At 48.2% G+C, this 19,201-nt stretch overlaps 1 protein-coding gene across 1 annotated transcript in view; it reads left to right on the top strand.

The window, feature by feature from the left end:
* DRC1 (dynein regulatory complex subunit 1) overlaps positions 1-19,201 on the top strand; it is a 310,180-nt gene that overhangs the window by 248,551 nt on the left and 42,428 nt on the right. The window contains exons 12-13 of the mRNA XM_029596255.1: positions 682-771; positions 4,207-4,293. Coding sequence (XP_029452115.1) covers positions 682-771; positions 4,207-4,293 — 177 coding nt within the window. The remainder of the gene's footprint in view (positions 1-681; positions 772-4,206; positions 4,294-19,201) is intronic.

The raw sequence follows: 19,201 nt of genomic DNA, 5'->3' as shown, positions 1-19,201 counted from the left end.
CACCTGTATGTGCATTACAAATATACCCATGTATTGAAACATACTCACATACTTTCAGGGCCAAAATGCATGGTATTTTATAACCTGTGACTCCCTCTATACAGTTTGTAAAATATTAATATAAATTTCCGCAGGCCTACTTTCATGCGCAGCTGATGACCTGCTGACAGTTTTGAAAGATGTGCTCATAGGAAGCAGGGAATATGGGTCAAATTTCCTATCCCTAAAATGACCTGCTGAGAGTGTTTCAACCTGTTAAGAGTATTTCCTACTATTGTAAATAAATAATGTTGAGTGGCAAAGCTTAGCTATAAACTAGGGCTGAGCAATTTTGATCTTCATACTGGCCTTTTCAATGAGAATTTGCTCTCTCCCCCACCAAAAAAAAAAAAAATCAGTCCACAGGAAACACAGAATTGCAATCTACATTTTGTCCACAAGATGTAAGCATTTTTCCAATAAAAGATACATTTTTTTGTTTAAGTAGAATTTTTTTACACTTGAATTGCTAATAAATAAAAGTCAGAATTGCCCAGCCCAAGTTAAACCTATGTTTACAGGTTTCACTTCTTTCACTTCTAGCTTAGGGAATTAGAAAACCCTAAAAATGAAACATTTTGTTTGGGAGACGGCAGTACTGTGTAGAGTAATGAAACACAAACTCTCTTCTTGCCTTCTCAGGGCTTTCTGATGGAGGATAAACTGCTGAAACTGCTCTCCCCACTAGAGAAGGACGAGCGCTCCCTTTTGAAGCTTGATTCCATCTTTCAGGTATGTTATTTGGGAAGCTTTGTTTGCTGGTGCTCTCAATAAGATAAAAAATATATCTATGTTATTCATGGTATGGAATGCACCAGTCTATAGAACTGGAATCCATCTGGATGCAGTCTTATAAATGATACTAATGGTATCCATTGCCTTCACTCCTTTTAGTACCTGATAAATCTCTTTCATCTATATCAAGGTTCTGCTTGATGTACTCAGACATCGCCACAGTCTCTGGGACCACCGATAAGGGGTATATCCTCCCCTGTGGTGGTTCAGCGCCTGGTAGCAGATTGATGGCACAGTTGTAAGCTCTGTGGGAAAGCAGTGTCTCCACCTTTTTCTCGGAGAGCACATCAGCATACTCTGTGTACTGGGGAGGTCATTGCCAGGGGCAGGCTTAGTGGAGGCTCAATACATTGTAGGCAGGAGTCGTGGCAATGGGCCCCCCAGCTCACCAGCTGTAGTGAGCTCCAGTCAAAGAGAGGGGAGTGAAGATGAAACCAAGGTAGCCCCAACACAATGGGGGGTGGACTACCTTGTTGATGACATGGATACTTTCCACATGCAAAATACCAGTGCAGAGGCGCAAAGACTGCTCTAGCAGTCACATGGTTTGAATGGTTGAATTTTTCTAAACTTATTTTACCTTGTTCATAATGGAATAGTTTCGCAACAGTGTCATCTTCCTTTTTTCATATATTTTTGTACCTTTTATTTTTTTTTCAACAGACCATATGCGAAAAAGTTCAAATTGCAGGTTAATCATGAGCATATTAAATGAGATATCTTTTTCATGCCATACCCTGTAAAACTAGTGTCAAATTTAGTTTTACATAAACAATTAAGTGATTAAGATTTCCATTCTTAATTTAAATGGCCTTTTGCAAATTCTAATTTAGATTCGGTTGTGATAGGGCTGTCCTGATACATTTCTGTGTGAAATAGTGGATTACTATTTGCAAAGCCCAACCTGCTCAGAAAAGCACTTATTTGAAAAAAAATAATGGACATTAACATGACTTTTAAAATTGCAGATGGAGCAGCTTGATGACTCACCATGCACTGGCATGTGAGACACCTGGGTCTAATTCATGAGCTTGGCATTTTTTCTTTGGGTCAGTCAGGACTAGGGATTTTGCAGAGGCAGTATTCACAGTACCTGGAAGAGAGAATCTTAGCCACTGCACAATAGCATTACCTGACTGGCCCAGTAGGAGCCAGTTTCAGTTGAACTGTAAACACAAAAATGCAAGAGGAAGTTGATAAATTAATCAAAATAAAAAGACAATTACGGATCAGTCTGAGCATTCAGACACTGTAAGGTGAATTTTAAAACTGACATACATGTGCGCATGTGTGTCGGCCTATGCCCATGGACGCGGCCATTTTATAATATGCGCACAAATGCGCTCATGTTAAAAAAAAAATAAAATAAAAAAAAGCTGGCCGCGCACACATGTGCACCCTATTTTTAAGTGGACACAACTTTGGCCATGGGCATCAGTTGTATATGCAGGAAACATGGTAAAGGTGATGCTTTTCATTAATTTTCTGCTGAGGAAGAAAGCTGAGTGTAATAACTAAGGAGTGACACTGCATCAAGAAAGCATAGGACCTAGTATGGAGAATCTTCAAAATAAATAGAGATGGAATGGAATCAATGATCTTTCAATATACTTCTTGAGCAATGTTTGTAGAACCCACAATAGAACTCATTAGACGACATATGACATCTGTACACCTCTACTTTTGCATGCATCTGAGTTCAAGCAAGACTTAAATTTATCAGTTTCAGAATCTTGAGGGAATCTGTTTAATGAAATATAAATAGGTTGCAGTTGGGTTCTGTTAAGGCATGAAAGGGCTTACCAACATAGAATTCAAAACACAATACAGTGACTGTTAGAATGAATTAGAATATACTGTGTCGCAAAATGGGGATCTATGTGCCTGTTATGATTTCCTGTTTTGCTCTGGGACCTTTGTCTTCTCCAAAGAGAACTCTTTCTCCTTGCAAACTCTTGTGACTCCAATATTTAAAAACCTCATAAATGGTTATATTAACTTGCTGAAGTTAGCCTGGTAAGTTATCCTGGATATTCAACAGGATAAACGTTAGGGATGTGCATTCATTTTGGAGTTATGCATGAAAATTGTGTACTTTATGCTTAAAAATGGATAAAATGTGTGTACTTTTAATAATGAGTTATGTGCATACGATCCATTTTTACGCATGCACTATAAAGTCCGTGAGGTATGCGCCTAACTCTAAAATGAATGAAATGAATGCACATCCCTAATAGAAACATAGAAACATGATGGTGGAAAAAGACCGTATGGCCCATCCATCCAATTAATTTAGCATTATTAATCTCATCACTCCCTAGAGATCCCCTGAATTTATCCCATGCTTTCTTGAATTCAGATACAATTTTTGTCTCCACTATTTCCACTGGGAGGCTGATCTATGCATCCACCACCCTCTCTATAAAGAAATATTTCCTAAGATTACTCTTGAGTCTATCCCCTTTCAACCTCATCTCATGACCCCTCTTTCTAGAACCTCCTTTCCATTGAAAGAGGCTCGCCTCTTGTGCATGGAAACATTTGAGATATTTGAATGTCTCTGTCTTATTTCCTCTAACTCACCTTTCTTTTAGGATATACATATTTAGACCTTTAAGTCTATTCCCATATGCTTTAAAACGAGGACCACTGACCATTTTAGTAGCCATCCTCTGAACCGATGTCCCACTGAATTTCCCGAATACAGTTATCCTAACCAGCTATCATTGAATAATGCTGGTTAGGGTACAAAATTATCTGGGTAGGTTTTCCTGGATAAAAGTCCAAAATAAATAAATAAATAATAACTTTAACTTAATTGGTAATAGTCAAAGAATATTACTGTATCATTGGTTAAGCTGAGCTGCTAAGGAAAAAAATTCTCAAGCAGGCCTCACAGCCCACCACCACTCAGGCTCGAAAAACCTCCCTGCCCCCGCCCGTAAAAGTGAAAACATAGATTAAGCCAAAGTTGGCTGCATAAGGGCACCCTCTCCCCTTTCCCACCACACCTGTCAAGCCTACCAAAACCTCCTGCCCCACGTCCATACACCCAAACCTCTCACCTAGCATGAGTGGTCCTTCCCAGCTAATGGCAAAAAGGATGTTAGTGATCTCTTGCAGTCCAAGAAGCTTAAATGGTGATCTTTTTTAGCACAGTGATCATTGTTAGGGGCAAGGAAGGGAAATGACTAGAGATAGAGTAGTTAGGCAGAGGGAACTGGACAAACTGGTTCTTACTGTGTTGATTTTAACTATGTTTAATCTAATTAGTACATTTCCTGAAATCTATTATTTGTGATATCTGTGAACATAAGAATAGGAGAAATCAGGCTTCACTAATAGCATTGTTAATTTTCTCCTTCCACACAGGCCCTTGGAATTGAGATTGAAGATGACTTGTACAAACTTGTGGATTTTTTCCTTAAGTATAGATCGCAGCAGTTATTATCAGAAATGGTAATATAATAATAATAATAATAATAATAATAATAAAGTGTTTGATACAATTAAATGATTTTTACTTTTGGAGGATGAATAAAGTCCAAAATTTGAACAGCAATTATCATGAAAGCAGATAATCATTAAAACAAAAATTCATGACCATCTTAAAAAATGATATTTAGAGTGCATAGGATAGGGCTTCCCAAAACTGTCCTAGTGAGTTCATAACCAGTCAGTTTATAAGGTATCCAGAATGAATATGCATGACATAAATTTGAATATACTTGGTCTCCAATGCATAAATATTTCCTCATGCATATTGTCACAAAACAGGGATTCCTGACAGTTACTCTCATTATTTTTCAATCCCGTGAAACTTCTTTCTCTTTAAAACACCTTAACTTTTTACTGATTTTAAATTAGCTGGAGTAAATAGGGGTAATCCCTGATGCTGAATGAGTGAGCTGCTGACATTACAACTGCTGATATCACACTGGGTAAGAAGGCAGAGTGACAGTTGAGAGTTACCATTATAAGCTGACAGGGACAGAGAGAGCACGTAGAACTGAAAGTTACAGTTGTCTTATCTAAGCGAGAAATCTTTGCTTTGTGAACCAGCTAATGATAAAGGGGCAGATTTTAAAAGCCCTACGTGCATAAATACAGGAGGATTTACGCGCATAGGGGGGTTCTGCACTCCGGGCCTATTTCAAAAGGCTTGGCGGCGAGCGTAAAGCCCTGGGACATGTGTAAATCCCAGGGCTTGAAAAAATGGGCAGTCCGGGAGTGGGGTGTGGGCGGGGCAGTCCGGGGCAGGCGCATGGCCAGAGGCCTCTCCACTGCCGCTAGGCTGAGGGATCGCACGCCAGCAAGGCGTAACTTCTGAAATAAAGGTACGGGGGGGGGGGGGGGGGTTGGGCTGGGGGTGGCGGGACAGGTAGGGGAAGGGAGGAGAAGGTGGAGGGGGGAGGAAAGTTCCCTCCGAGACCGCTCCGATTTCGGAGCAGCCTCGGAGGGAATGGGGAAAGCCAGCTGGTCTCCCTGAGGTCAAAGCACCCCCTTGCACGCGCCGATCCCTGATTTTATAACATGCGCGCAGCTGCGCGCATATGTTATAAAATCAGGTGTACATTTGTGTGCGCCGGGTAGCGCACATGTATATTTTAAAATCGGGCCCAAACTGAATAACTGAGAAAGGAAATCAGCTATCCGTGTTGTAGCTGATCTTTTCAGATATTAGTTGATCTTATCTTGCAGATGATTGAGAAAGGTTCAGTGTCTAGCAGACATGTTAAAATGTACATGTTAGTGTTACTATGAAATGCCTTTTCTTTTTTAGTGAAGAAATTGAAGGAGAGGGATACACAAAATTTTATCACTAAGATCAAGGATAGCACGGGTATGACTTGGAGGAAATTAGCAAAAGGTTTATAAGATTTTAAGAGGAGCTTTATTGCTTGGAAAAAAATGTGAAAGAACAGGACATCGAACAACACCTGCAGGGTGTAGAATTGCCTAGTTTGCCAGAGGAGGCTAGGGAAATTTAGAAAAGGGAAATTTCTCATAGCGAGATTTCTCACAGGACAAGCAGGATGGTTATCCTCACAAATGGGTGACATTGAGGATGGAGCCCACCACGGAAAACTTCTGTCAAAGTTTAACAGAACTTTGACTGGCCCCTACTGGGCATGCCCAGCACGGCACTGACCCTGCAGCCAGCAGGGGTCTCCCTTCAGTCTTCTTTTTTCCGCGCAGCAGTTGCCACGCGGCGAAAGGAGCTCTTCTTACCACGTTCCTGACAGGAATTCGGTTTTTTTTTCTTCCGAAGAAAATTTGCCCCTCAGGGGTCTCCCTTTGACAAATTTTTTTCAACTTCACGGAATCCGGTAAGTTTTTTGCCGATTTTCATCGACTTCCGTCGATTTTGGCCCTCGAGGCCTGTTGGCAACTACCGATCCCGCGGCTAAATTTTGGCCCAAGGCCATGGCGACGGGGTTTCGTCAATGTCCGGATTGCACCCGGACTATGTCAATCACAGACCCTCATAGGGTTTGTGTTTTGTGTTTGGGTAGTGAGCATGATGTCCTGACTTGCACCAAATGTGCCTTAATGACACCCAAAGGGCGCAAAGCCAGGATGGAGAAGATGGGGCTCCTCTTCCATGCACCCACCCCAACGCCATCGATAGCATCGACGTCATCGGAACCGGCACCGTCGAAGTTGCACCATCACCGTCAACCCTCCGGTGACCGTCCACCATCGATGACTTCTCGGCCGTCGACTCCTGTCCCCTCCCCGGATGGGCGAGGAGATCGGAAGGACAAGCATCGCCATCGACGGCACAAGTCTCGGCCCGTCGAGGATCCAGAGCCATCGACCTCCGTACAGGCCGAGCCACCGACTAAAAAAGCCTCGGCCAGACCTGGCACCGTCCACGTCTCGTTCGCAGGCACCGAGGAAACCCTCACCCTCTCGGGGTGTGGGAGCCGTGACCCCACCGGTTACGGTGGTCCCTCCAGCTCTGCCTCAGCCTCCCTCTCCCGTCGAGCCGGGTATTGTTACCCCTGGTCTCCGGGCAGAACTGGACCGGCTGGTCCAGGAGGCCATCGAGAAAGCGATGCAAAAGTTCCAGCCTCCATCGGTACCGTCTCCGGCACCGATTCCGGCACCGCCTCCGGCACCGACCCCGGCACCAACTCTGCCACCGGGGAGGGAACCGACCACCGAGCCTCTGGTGGAAGCTCTAGCATCGCTACTGCGCCGCATGGAGGCTCTTATGACGGCACTTCCATCGGTGATTCCAGTAGCACCGACAACACCACCGTCTCCGACAGGTTTTTCATCGGCAGGAGAAACACCGTTCCTGATTCCCCCTTCTGGGGTGGTCCCATCGGTGCCTTCTCGTATTTCTCCACCGATTTATCCTTCGGCTCCATCGATTCCAAGACCGGCACCGATTCCATCGGCAGCACCGAAGCCCTCGATGCCATTCTCAGTTCCGCCTGCAGCACCGATTCCATCAAGATTTCACTCGATGCCTTCGGATCCTCAACCAGGTCCTTCAGGGCTTCAAGCCCCACATGATCCCTACGATACCTGGGGTGATGATACATCTTCTGACACAGATTTACCTTCACCACCATCTCCTACAGAGAGTAGAAAACGGTCTCCTCCTGAGGATCTCTCTTTTATTAATTTTGTGAAGGAGATGTCAGAAATTGTACCTTTTCAGCTACAATCTGAGACCGATGACAGACACCAGATGATGGAACTGCTCCAATTTCTGGATGCTCCTAAAATCATCGCTTCCATCCCTATTCACCAGGTGTTTCTGGATCTTTTAAAGAAAAACTGGGAATCTCCTTCCTCTGTTTCACCTGTTAACAAGAAAGCTGACTCCACATATCTTGTCCAGTCAGCACCAGGATTTCAGAAGCCTCAACTGGATCATCGCTCTGTTGTGGTTGAGTCCGCGCAAAAGAAGGCCAAGCGTCTAAAGCCACACTCTTCCACTCCACCTACCAAGGACAATAAATTCCTGGATAGTGTGGGACGAAAAGTGTATCATGGAGCTATGTTGATTTCACGCATAGCTTCATATCAACTTTACATGACTCAATACAACAGAGCCATCCTTAAGCAGATGCAAGACTACGCTGACACTTTGCCGGACCAATACCAACCACAGCTTCAAGCCCTTCTTCATAAAGGATTTGAGGCAGGGAAGCACGAAATTAGAACGGCCTATGACATCTTCGATGCTTCCACAAAAGTTTCAGCCACAGCCATCTCAGCCAGACGTTGGGCTTGGTTAAAGTCATCTAATCTTCGCCCAGAGGTCCAGGATCGTCTAGCTGATTTACCCTGCTTAGGGGACAATTTGTTTGGAGAACAAATTCAGCAAATTGTAGCAGAATTAAAAGATCACCACGAGACGTTGAAACAACTCTCATCTATTCCACCTGAGGTGTCCTCCAAACAACCACCTAAGAAGGACTCTAAAAAGTCGTTCTTTCGGCCACGTCGTTACTATCCTCCATCGGCTAGGCCACGTCCTGCACGGTCCTCCAACAGACCTCAGCCACGCCAGCCTAGAAAACAAAGACCTGCTGTAGCCCCACCTCCTGGGCCTGCGGCGGGCCTTTGACTTCCCTGTAGGGAGCACATGCCAGATCCCTCTTCCAGACATCCCTGTGGGTCGACTGTACCACTTTTTACAACGCTGGACACAGATCACCTCAGATCAGTGGGTGCTAGCGATTATCGCACAGGGTTACCACCTCAACTTCATAACTCTTCCGGCAGACTCCCCGCCTCTTCAAGCATGGAGTCTAACCAGCCATTTGACTCAATTACAACAGGAAGTATCTCTTCTTCTGCAATCAAATGCTATAGCACCCGTCCCTCCCTCTCAACGAGGGAAGGGATTCTACTCCAGGTACTTCCTAATACCAAAGAAATCAGGGGGACTACGTCCCATTTTGGACCTTCGCGCCCTCAACAAGTACCTTCAAAAAGAAAAGTTCAAGATGGTAACCCTGGGCTCGTTGCTCCCTCTGTTACAAAGGGGGGATTGGCTGTGCTCTCTCGACCTCAAAGACGCTTATACCCACATTGCGATAGCACAATCAAATCGCAAGTATCTGCGTTTTCTGGTAGGCCGCAACCATTATCAATACCGGGTACTACCTTTCGGTCTGGCATCTGCTCCACGAGTCTTTACCAAATGTCTCGTCGTAGTAGCAGCATTCCTCAGGAAGGAAGGTGTCCACGTCTACCCCTACCTGGACGATTGGCTAGTCAGGGCCTCCACCCCTCAGATTGCTCAATCCTCCCTAAAATTGACAATTCAGACACTCCTTTCCTTAGGGTTTCTTGTCAATTACGAGAAATCTTGCTTAGTCCCATCTCAAACCTTATCCTTCATTGGGGCAGACTTGGACACCTTACAGGCAAAGGCCTACCTTCCGCTTCAAAGGGTCCAAACTCTCATGTCCCTAGCTCGCCAGCTCCAGTCTCAGAACACTGCCACGGCTCGCCAATTCCTCATTCTTCTAGGACACATGGCATCCTCGGTTCAAGTCACTCCCATGACCCGACTAGCCATGAGAGTAACACAATGGACTCTGCGACACCAATGGATTCAAGCTCTTCAGCCTCTGTCCTCCATAGTCACAGTTACACAAGCGCTACGCCTGTCTTTAACCTGGTGGACGACTCAAATCAACCTCCTTCAGGGATTGCCTTTTCTCCTAACAGATCCACAAGTAACCCTAACCACCGACGCTTCCCACATCGGTTGGGGAGCCCATGTGGACAATTTCCAAACCCAAGGGTTATGGTCACCAGAGGAAGCCGAACACCAGATAAATTTCTTGGAACTTCGAGCAATCCGCTACGCGCTCAGAACTTTCCAAGATCATCTATCGAATCAGATAATCTTAATCCAGACAGACAACCAAGTGGCCATGTGGTACATAAACAAGCAGGGAGGCACAGGCTCCTTCCTTCTGTGTCAGGAAGCTGCGCAGATTTGGGCAGAAGCCCTCTCCCACTCCATGTACCTCAGGGCCACTTACCTGCCGGGAGTAGACAATGTGTTGGCAGACCAGCTAAGCCGTGTCTTCCAACCACACGAGTGGTCACTCGATCCTCTGATAGCGACCTCTCTGTTTCACAAGTGAGGTTATCCCCACATAGACCTCTTTGCTTCTCCACAGAACCACAAAGTGGACACTTACTGCTCTCTCATTCGGAGCCAGCACTCTCGGCCGAGGGATGCCTTCTCCCTCAAGTGGACGACAGGTCTGCTCTATGCATTCCCTCCACTTCCTCTTCTGTCAAGGACTCTCGTGAAGCTTCGCCAGGACGGAGGAACCATGATCCTGATAGCACCCCACTGGCCACGCCAAGTGTGGTTTCCCATACTTCAGGATCTCTCCATCCGCAGGCACATCCCTCTGGGAACGGATCCGCATCTGCTCACTCAAAACGACGGATGCCTCCTCCATCCCAACCTCCAAGCCTTGTCCCTGACGGCATGGATGTTGAAAGGTTAGTCCTTCAGCCATTTAACCTTTCGGATTCGGTTTCTCGTGTCCTGATAGCTTCACGAAAGCCCTCCACCAGAAGATCCTATTCATATAAATGGAAAAGGTACACATCATGGTGCACTTCTCAGTCCCTTGATCCCCTTTCCTGTCCAATCTCTAAGTTCTTGGACTATTTATGGCATCTATCAGAATCAGGTCTTAAAACCTCTTCCATTAGGATGCATGTCAGTGCGGTAGCCGCCTTCCATAAAGGTATACAGGGTGTCCCTATTTCAGTATAACCCCTGGTAACACGCTTTCTTAAAGGCTTGCTCCATCTGAAGCCACCCTTACGTCCTCCGGCCCCATCTTGGGACCTTAATCTGGTTCTTGGTCGTCTAATGAAACCACCTTTCGAACCTCTCCACTCCTGTGAATTAAAGTATCTCACATGGAAGGTATTATTCCTTTTGGCTATCACTTCAGCTCGTAGGGTTAGTGAGTTACAGGCCTTAGTCACCTATCCGCCTTACACTAAACTCCTGCAGGACCGGGCGGTACTCCGCACTCACCCTAAATTTTTACCTAAGGTAGTTTCTGAGTTCCATATCAATCAATCCATCATACTACCTATCTTTTTTCCCAGGCCCCACTCCAACTCCGGGGAACAGACTCTGCATACCCTAGACTGTAAACGAGCTCTAGCTTTTTATCTAGACCGTACAGTTGCTCACAGGAAGGGCACTCAATTGTTTGTCTCTTTCCATCCTAACAAGTTAGGACAACCTGTGGGTAAGCAGGCTCTTTCCACCTGGTTGGCGGACTGCATTTCTTTTTGCTATCAGCAAGCTGGCATTCCTTTTCAAGACCGTGTTAAAGCACACTCTGTGAGGGCCATGGCGACTTCAGTAGCACACCTTCGATCGGTGCCGCTTCCTGACATCTGTAAAGCTGCAACCTGGAGTTCCTCCATACCTTTGCAGCCCACTATTGTTTGGATAAAGCTGGAAGACAGGACTCCATCTTCGGCCAATCTGTCTTGCGTTACCTTTTTCCAACGTAATGTACCAACACCCTTCCACCTTCCCGGGAGGGTGCGGATGCCCTTTCCCAAATTCCACCCCAGTTGTTGTGCCTGTTGCACGCCGTTGGGTGCATTTGGTGCAAGTCAGGACATCCTCAGCTCGGTACTCACCCATTTGTGAGGACAACCATCCTGCTTGTCCTGTGAGAAAGCAAATGTTGCTTACCTGGTGTAACAGGTGTTCTCACAGGACAGCAGGATGTTAGTCCTCACGAAACCCGCCCGCCACCCCGCGGTGTTGGGTTCGTTTTCTTTTTTACTTTTTAGGCACTGCCTGTAGCTTTGAAAATCAGACTGAAGGGAGACCCCTGCTGGCTGCAGGGTCAGTGCCGTGCTGGGCATGCCCAGTAGGGGCCAGTCAAAGTTCTGTTAAACTTTGACAGAAGTTTTCCGTGGTGGGCTCCATCCTCGATGTCACCCATTTGTGAGGACTAACATCCTGCTGTCCTGTGAGAACACCTGTTACACCAGGTAAGCAACATTTGCTATATCAAGTCATTCAGGGACTAAAATTGGGTAAATCTTCAGGGTTAGACGGGTTCGCCACCAAGTTTTATAAAACTTTTCATCCTGTAATAATCCAGCCGCTAGTAGACATGTTTAATTCTCTGAGGACGGGAGGGCAATCTCATCAGATGCTGACTTAGCTGAGATAACAATACTGGGGAAAGGAGGAGGGATCCTATGTTATGTGGGTCATACAGACCAGTCTCTCTGATTATAGATTTGTAAATCTTGGCTAAAGTACTAATGGTTAGATTAGGGATTGTGGCTTCTTTTCTTATTCATGGAGACCAATCAGGTTTTGTCCCTGGTAGATTAGTTTCAGATGTTAGGAGGGTTTTAAAACTGATTTGGCATGCATAGCAAGACAATATACTGGCAGTATTGTTGGCAGTTGACGCTGAAAAAGCATACAACAGGGTTCATTGGCCATTTCTATTTAAAGTATTAGAGAAAATGCAGTTGGAAGTGGACTTTATTGGGTGGATCCAGTGTTTATATGAGAATCCTTGGGCTTGCATTAAGATCAATGAAGGTTACTCAGCTCCGTTTGGGGTAAAAAGGGGCACCAGGCAGGACTGCCCTTTGTTGCTATTGCTTTTGCCTTATCTTTAGAACCCTTTGCAGAAAGGGTTAGATACAATCCCCTGGTACAGGGAGTTCAGGTGGGTGATCAAAACTATATATTTCCTAGCGTGTAGCAGATGGACTCAAAACAAGTGGGTATAGTGTGCTCGTGCTAGCAGTTGGAGACAGATCTGACGTCAGCACGGGTACATATACCCCCACAGGAAGTGTAGCAATTCAGTAATTTCCGTCTCCAAAGCAGTTTGGAGCTACCTCACACTCGCTGAGCATGTTTCCAAATTCTACACAACTAAATTCATAGAAGAAACCTACCTGAAGACGAGCCCCGCACTCCTGCAGTGATACCAGTCGGTCCCTCCCCCAGTTGAGTTTCCCGAGGCGATTTCCGTGGTCCATCGGAGGTAAGGGCCTTGGTCCGGTGGCCGGCTCGCGGCAGGGACCTAGCCCCCGAGTGAGAAGGGCTCTGGCGCGGCATAGAGGCAGCCTCGGTCCCAGCGTGGACTTGGCCCCCGAGCGAGACGAGTTTGGGCGCGGCCCAGAGGCAGCGGGTGCACTTCCTTGAGCGCGGCGGTGACGGTACTCACCCTCTCCCCCCGCAGCCGAAGACCGCCCGGGTCACAACCGGGAAGCGCCGAAGACAAGGTAAGGCATACATCTTTACTTGTTGGTCTCCGAGGAAGCGAGGATTCGCAGAGTCTGCCTATGTGGCAATCCACCACGGAGGTCGCCATTTTCCTGCCTGGTTTGTCACCGCGCGATAGGCGCACGCTGTTAGGCGCACATTGTTAAGCGCCCATTGTTAAGCGCGCGTTGTTAAGCGCACATTGGTAGGCGCACGTTGGTAGGCACGCGTTCATAGGCGCCCGTTCATAGGTGCCCACTGATACGCCAGGCACACATGGAGCGTCAGAGAGCCCATGCGTCAGTGGAGCCGGCCCCTCCATCATCAGGCATGAGCCTCTGCTCGGCATGCAACCTCAGAGCCACACAGAGCGAGGAAGCAGACTCCCTATGTGCCCGATGTGAAGAGGCCCTGGGAGTTCCGGGTCAGGACCGGTCGCAGCCCAGTGTACTTGCCAGTTCCTTAGGGAACACCCCGGACCTAGCAAGCAACAGTGAGCAGCCGGGGACCCCGAGGGACCTGGTACCCCTCAGACCAGATCCTGCTTCGTTCTCCTGGGTGGAATTATTCAAGGGGATTCATGCCTTTGTCACAATGCAGGCTGCTCCCCAAGCGGGTCCATACGTACCGGATGTCCCGGCCCCTGGACCCTCAAGGCCTAGGCACGGCCACGCGCCACCCGGAACCCCCACTTATGGGGATTCAGATTGCCCTGAGGAAGACTACGAGTCCCCTGAGGAGGGAGAACTGCCCTCGGGGGTTGAACCATATCGGACCATGAGGCGCTTCTTTTTGAAAGGGGATCTCCCAGGCCTGATCTCTCAATGCCTGTCGGAGCTGGCTATTCCGGGCCACAATGCCCCAAAAGAACCTAGAATGAACCCCCTGTTAGAGGGCCTGCGCCAAACGTCTCACCATTTTCCCCTCCTACAAGTAGCTCAGCAGTTAATCGATCTGGAAAGGAATACGCCGGAGGCCTCATTCAAAGGGGGTCGGGCCTTGGCTGGCATGTACCCCTTAGACCCAGCAACCAAGGAGAAGCTGGCGTGCCCCCAGGTAGACGCCATAGTTAGCGCAATTGTGAAGCGCACCACCATTCCGGTGGAGGGGAGACGGCCCTTAAGGATACACATGACCGGCGCATGGACACCATTCTGAAACAAGTCTTTGAGGTGGCAGCCATGTCCCTACGAATTGCGACCTGCTGCACTGTGGTGACACGTTCCTGTTTATCACAGGCTAGGAACAACACCCCGGGAGAAGAAATGGAATCAGCTCTCTTGTTCCTCACTGATGCAGCCTCTGACTTAGTCCGTACGGCAGCCAAAGGAGTGTCCTCCTCAGTGGCGGCCAGGAGACAGCTCTGGCTACGACTCCTCCTCCAAGACACGCCTCACGAGAATGCCCTTTGAGGGGATCCCTCCTATTCGGCAGCGACCTTGAGAAACTGGCCAATAAATGGGGCGCCTCCCCATTACCCCGTCTACCAGAAGACCGGTCAAGGAGGACCCAGCGCCCCTTTCCTAGACCATCCAGAGGTAGAACCTCTCAGCGCTTCAACCCTTACAGGACTCGCTACCAAGCACCTCTTTCGCAGGCCAGGAACCAGTCCTTTCGGCCTAAGCACAACAAGAGGGGAACCTTTAAGGCCAGAAGAGCCTCAAAGAAGCAGGGCAGGGATCAGAGTTCTTCCCCTCTGCCCTCTAAGCCCAAGAAACGGTCCAAGATCAGGGGGGATCAAGGGGCCCCTAAGGCTAAACACCCATTGCAGTCAGTGGCGCCTCAGGATGAGTCTGATTCGTCCTCGGATCCCCGCTAGGTCCTGATCCCCGCGGTCTCCAGACTGCGGGGATCAGGACCTAGCCACCCCTCCCCCGAGGAGGGTAGAGGGTGACGGGGACCAGCAGCAGAGTGCTGCACGAGAGTCCCATGGCATGGACGGAGACGACCCTAAAGTGGTAAGGTTGTTCTGAAGGGATGAACTGGCGCCTCTTATTCCCGCTATTCTGAAAGAGTTGGGCATTGAGACAGCACAGGAGCAAGCGTCCTTAGAGTCTTTGGACCTGGTCTTATTGGGTCTGAGGGGCTCTCCTACAGCCTTCCCTTTCCATTTCTCCACGATGGATCTAGTCTGCTCTGGGGAATGGGATACCTCAGATATGGGGCTCAAGGTCACGAAAGCTATGGATAAACATTATCCACTGCCAGAGGAGGCTTTAGTGGTTCTCTGGGTCCCGAAGGTGGACGCTGCCGTAGCGGCAGTCACAAAGAAAATAACTATCCCAGTCACAAGCGGTACAGCTCTCAAGGATTTGCAAGATCGTAAGCTTGAGATGCAGTTGAAAAGGATTTTTGAAGTCTCGGCGCTCAGGGTCCGGGTCACAATGTGTAGTAATTTTGCTTTGAGGGCTGGGCTTTGCTGGGTACAGCAGCTACTGGCCAATCAATCTCTCTCTGAGGAAGAAGCTGCTCAGGCTGGGCACCTGGAAGCGGTAATAGCTTATAGTGTGGATGCTCTTTATGATTTCTTGTGGACCTCCACTCGGTCCATGGTCTCGGCAGTTTCGGCTAGAAGATTGTTGTGGTTGCGAAACTGGGTGGTGGATGTTTCGTCCAAAGCGCAGTTGGGCTCTCTCCCATTTAAAGGTAAGTTGCTCTTTGGCAAGGAGCTGGAAGACATGATACAATCTTTGGAAGAGAATTAGGTCCATCGTCTCCCAGAAGACAGTCCCAAGGTGAGAGGATCTTTTTCTTCGAGATCTCGTTTCCGGGGTGGCCATAGGATTAGAACGCCTCGAGCATCCACTTCTTCGTTCTGACAGAATGTTGGATGACAACAATCTTGGCCTCAGTCCTTTCGTGGTTAGCGTTTCAGTATACCAGGTAACTCCCAGTCTGCTCAAGGTGGTAAAACTTCACAATGATAGGCAGCTGGTTCATTCCTCGACTCCAGTGGTAGGGGGCAGACTGTCCCTGTTTTACGAGGAATGGACCAAGATCACGTCAGACCAATGGGTTCTATCTGTGATAAGAAATGGCTACGCTTTAGATTTTGCACGCCAGCCACACCAACAGTTTCTGGTTTCCCCTTGTGGGTATGCCGCAAAGCGTCAAGCGGTAAAACAGACGGTACAATGCCTGCTCGACCTCGGCGCCATTATCCCGGTTCCTCCATCAGATCAGCGCAGAGGCCGTTACTCCATTTACTTCATGGTACCCAAAAAAGAGGGTTCCTTCATTCTTGATCTAAAGCAGGTCAACAGAAGCCTGCGAATCCCCTGATTTCGCATGGAGACGCTCCGGTCGGTAATCATGTCCATTCATCCGGGAGAATTTCTAGTGCCTCTGGATCTCACGGAGGCATATTTACATGTTGGGATCAGGAAGGATCATCAAAGGTTTTTGAGGTTCGCAGTTCTGGGGCGGCATTATCAGTTCCAGGCCCTGCCCTTTGGTCTCGCTATGGCCCCCAGGACTTACCAAGATAGTGGTGATAGTGGCGGCACAACTTCGCAGAAAGGGGTGGTTAGTGCATCCCTACCTGGACGATTGGCTGATACACGCAAAGTTGGAAGTTCTTTGCCAGGCAGCGATTCAGTGAGTGTTGCAGCTCTTGAAGTCGCTCGGCTGGGTGCACACATGTCCAAGAGTCACCTAATCCCCTCCCAATCGTTGGAGTATTTGGGAGCTTTGTTCGACATTCGACGAGGACGGGTCTTTCTAACTTACGACCGTATTGTCAAGTTGCAGGCACAGATGGGAATATTGCTTTCCAAGGCTCGGCTAAAGGTCTGGGATTATTTGCAGGTTCTAGGATCCATGACCTCAACTCTGGAGCTGGTTCCCTGGGCCTTCGCTCATATGCAGCCTTTACAGTCAGCTTTGCTTTCCCGCTGGAGTCCGGTTTCCAAACAGTTCCATTAGTATCTACCTCTGACTGACTCCGCTCGTTCCAGTCTGCAATGATGGCTGCATTCGGACAACTTGAGCAGAGGAGTGCCATTGCTGGTTCCGGATTGGATGGTTGTGACCACAGATGCCAGCCTCTCCAGCTGGGGTGCAGTTTGCCTGCGAAACTCGGTGCAGGAGCAGTGGACCCGGGAGGAGTCTCAGTGGTCCAACAATCGTCTCGAGATCAGAGTAGTACGACTTGCACTGCAGGCATTCCTTCCACTGCTCAAGGACAAGTCGGACAGGGTGCTATCCGACAACGTGACCACAGTGGCTTACATCAATCGCCAGGGAGGAACCAAAAGTCGGCCGGTGGCGGAAGAAGCTCGGCTATTGATAGACTGGGGGTAGCAGCATCTCCTCAGCATAGGCGCGTCCCACATAGCTGAGATAGAAAATCCGCGTGAACATTGTCCAAGTTGGCATTGTCTCGAACCCGGTGAGTGGGAGCTGGCAGACAAAGCCTTTCAACTCCTCTGCGACAGGTGGGGTGTCCCTCACATGGATTTGATGGCAACGTTCAAGAATGCCAAGGTTCCACAATTCTTTGCTCGCCGCAGAGACACAGGAGCGGAAGGAGTGGATGCTCTGGTTCTTCCCTGGCCGACGACGGTCCTACTGTATGTTTTTCCGCCTTGGCCTCTAGTAGGCAAAGTACTCCGGCGAATAGAGAGATACCCGGCAGAGGTAATCCTGGTGGCTCTCAAGTGGCCGCGAAAGCCATGGTTTGTGGATTTGGTCAATCTGGCAGTGGACGGTCCCCTGCGGTTTCCCTCTCTTCCGAACCTTCTTCATTAGGGGCCCATCTGTTTCGATCAGGTCGATCGTTTTTGTCTAGCGGCATGGCTTTTGAGAGGCAGCGTCTGAGGAGCAAAGGCTATTCCGATGCAGTGGTCGCTACTCTTTTGTGTTTGCGGAAGACTTCCACTTCTTTATCTTATGTTCACGTCTGGAAAGTCTTTGAGTCGTGGTGCCTGGCTCGGGAGGTTGTGCCCACTCGGGCGTCCATGTCAGATATCCTGTGTTTCCTTCAGGCGGGATTAGCAAAGGGGGTGTCCTGTAGTTCCTTGCGGGTACAAGTGGCAGCCCTTGGGTTGTTACGCGGCACTGTGGATGGAGTAGCATTAGCTGCGCATCCGGATGTCTCTTGTTTTCTTAAGGGGGCGAGGCATTTGCATCCTCCAGTGGCTTCGCCATGTCTGTCTTGGAATTTAAATTTAGTGCTCAAAGCTCTGTGTGCACCGCCCTTTGAGCCTTTAAAACGGGCGACTTTGAAGGATCTAACGTTGAAGGTGGTTTTTCTGGTGGTGATTGCTTCGGCTCGTAGAGTTTCTGAGCTCCAAGCATTATCCTACAGAGAACCTTTCTTGAGGATTTCAGATTCAGTTATTTCCTTGCGTACGGTTCCTTCTTTTTTGCCAAAGGTAGTGTCTTCCTTCCATTTGAATCAATCTGTGGAGCTTCCGTCGTTCTCCAGTCTGGATAGGTCAAATTCTCTTTCTCAGGATTTGCAGAAATTGGATGTTCGCAGGGCTCTGCTCCGTTATCTGGATGTTACTAATGAATTTTGAGTCTCAGATCATCTCTTTGTGCTCTGGAGTGGTCCAAAGTGAGGTAACATGGCCTCTAAAACTAACAATCGCTCGGTGGCTGAAGGAGGCCATTAATTCCGCACATTTGCTCCGTGGTCGGCCTTTGCCCGTAGACCTTCGGGCACATTCGACACGATCTCAGGTGGCTTCTTGGGTGGAATGTCAGCAGATTTCACCGCAAGAGATCTGTAGAGTGGCTATGTGGACATCCTTGCATACTTTTGTAAGGCATTACAGACTTGATGTTCAAGCACCGGGGGTGGCTAATTTTGGAGAAGGTGTGCTTAGAGTGGGCCTCTCCGGTTCCCATCCCAGGTAAGAAGAAGCTCTGGTACATCCCAGGAGTCTGGACCGATCCGGTTACGTTCAGGGAAAAGAAAATTGGTTCTTACCTGATAATTTTCGTTCCTGTAGTATCACGGATCGGTCCAGAATCCCACCCATTTACTGCATAGGAGGTAATGGAGAGTCCGCTTCAGCATTTGTTTGTGTCTTTTCTCATCTGCAGACAATTGGAGTTGCCCTGTTTACGGGGCCTGGTTTACAGTTG

Source organism: Rhinatrema bivittatum, chromosome 3 (genome assembly GCF_901001135.1).
Source record: "Rhinatrema bivittatum chromosome 3, aRhiBiv1.1, whole genome shotgun sequence".
Lineage (NCBI taxonomy): Eukaryota > Metazoa > Chordata > Amphibia > Gymnophiona > Rhinatrematidae > Rhinatrema > Rhinatrema bivittatum.
Note: the sequence above shows the minus strand (reverse complement) of the source record. Positions and strands in the feature narration are given on the sequence as shown.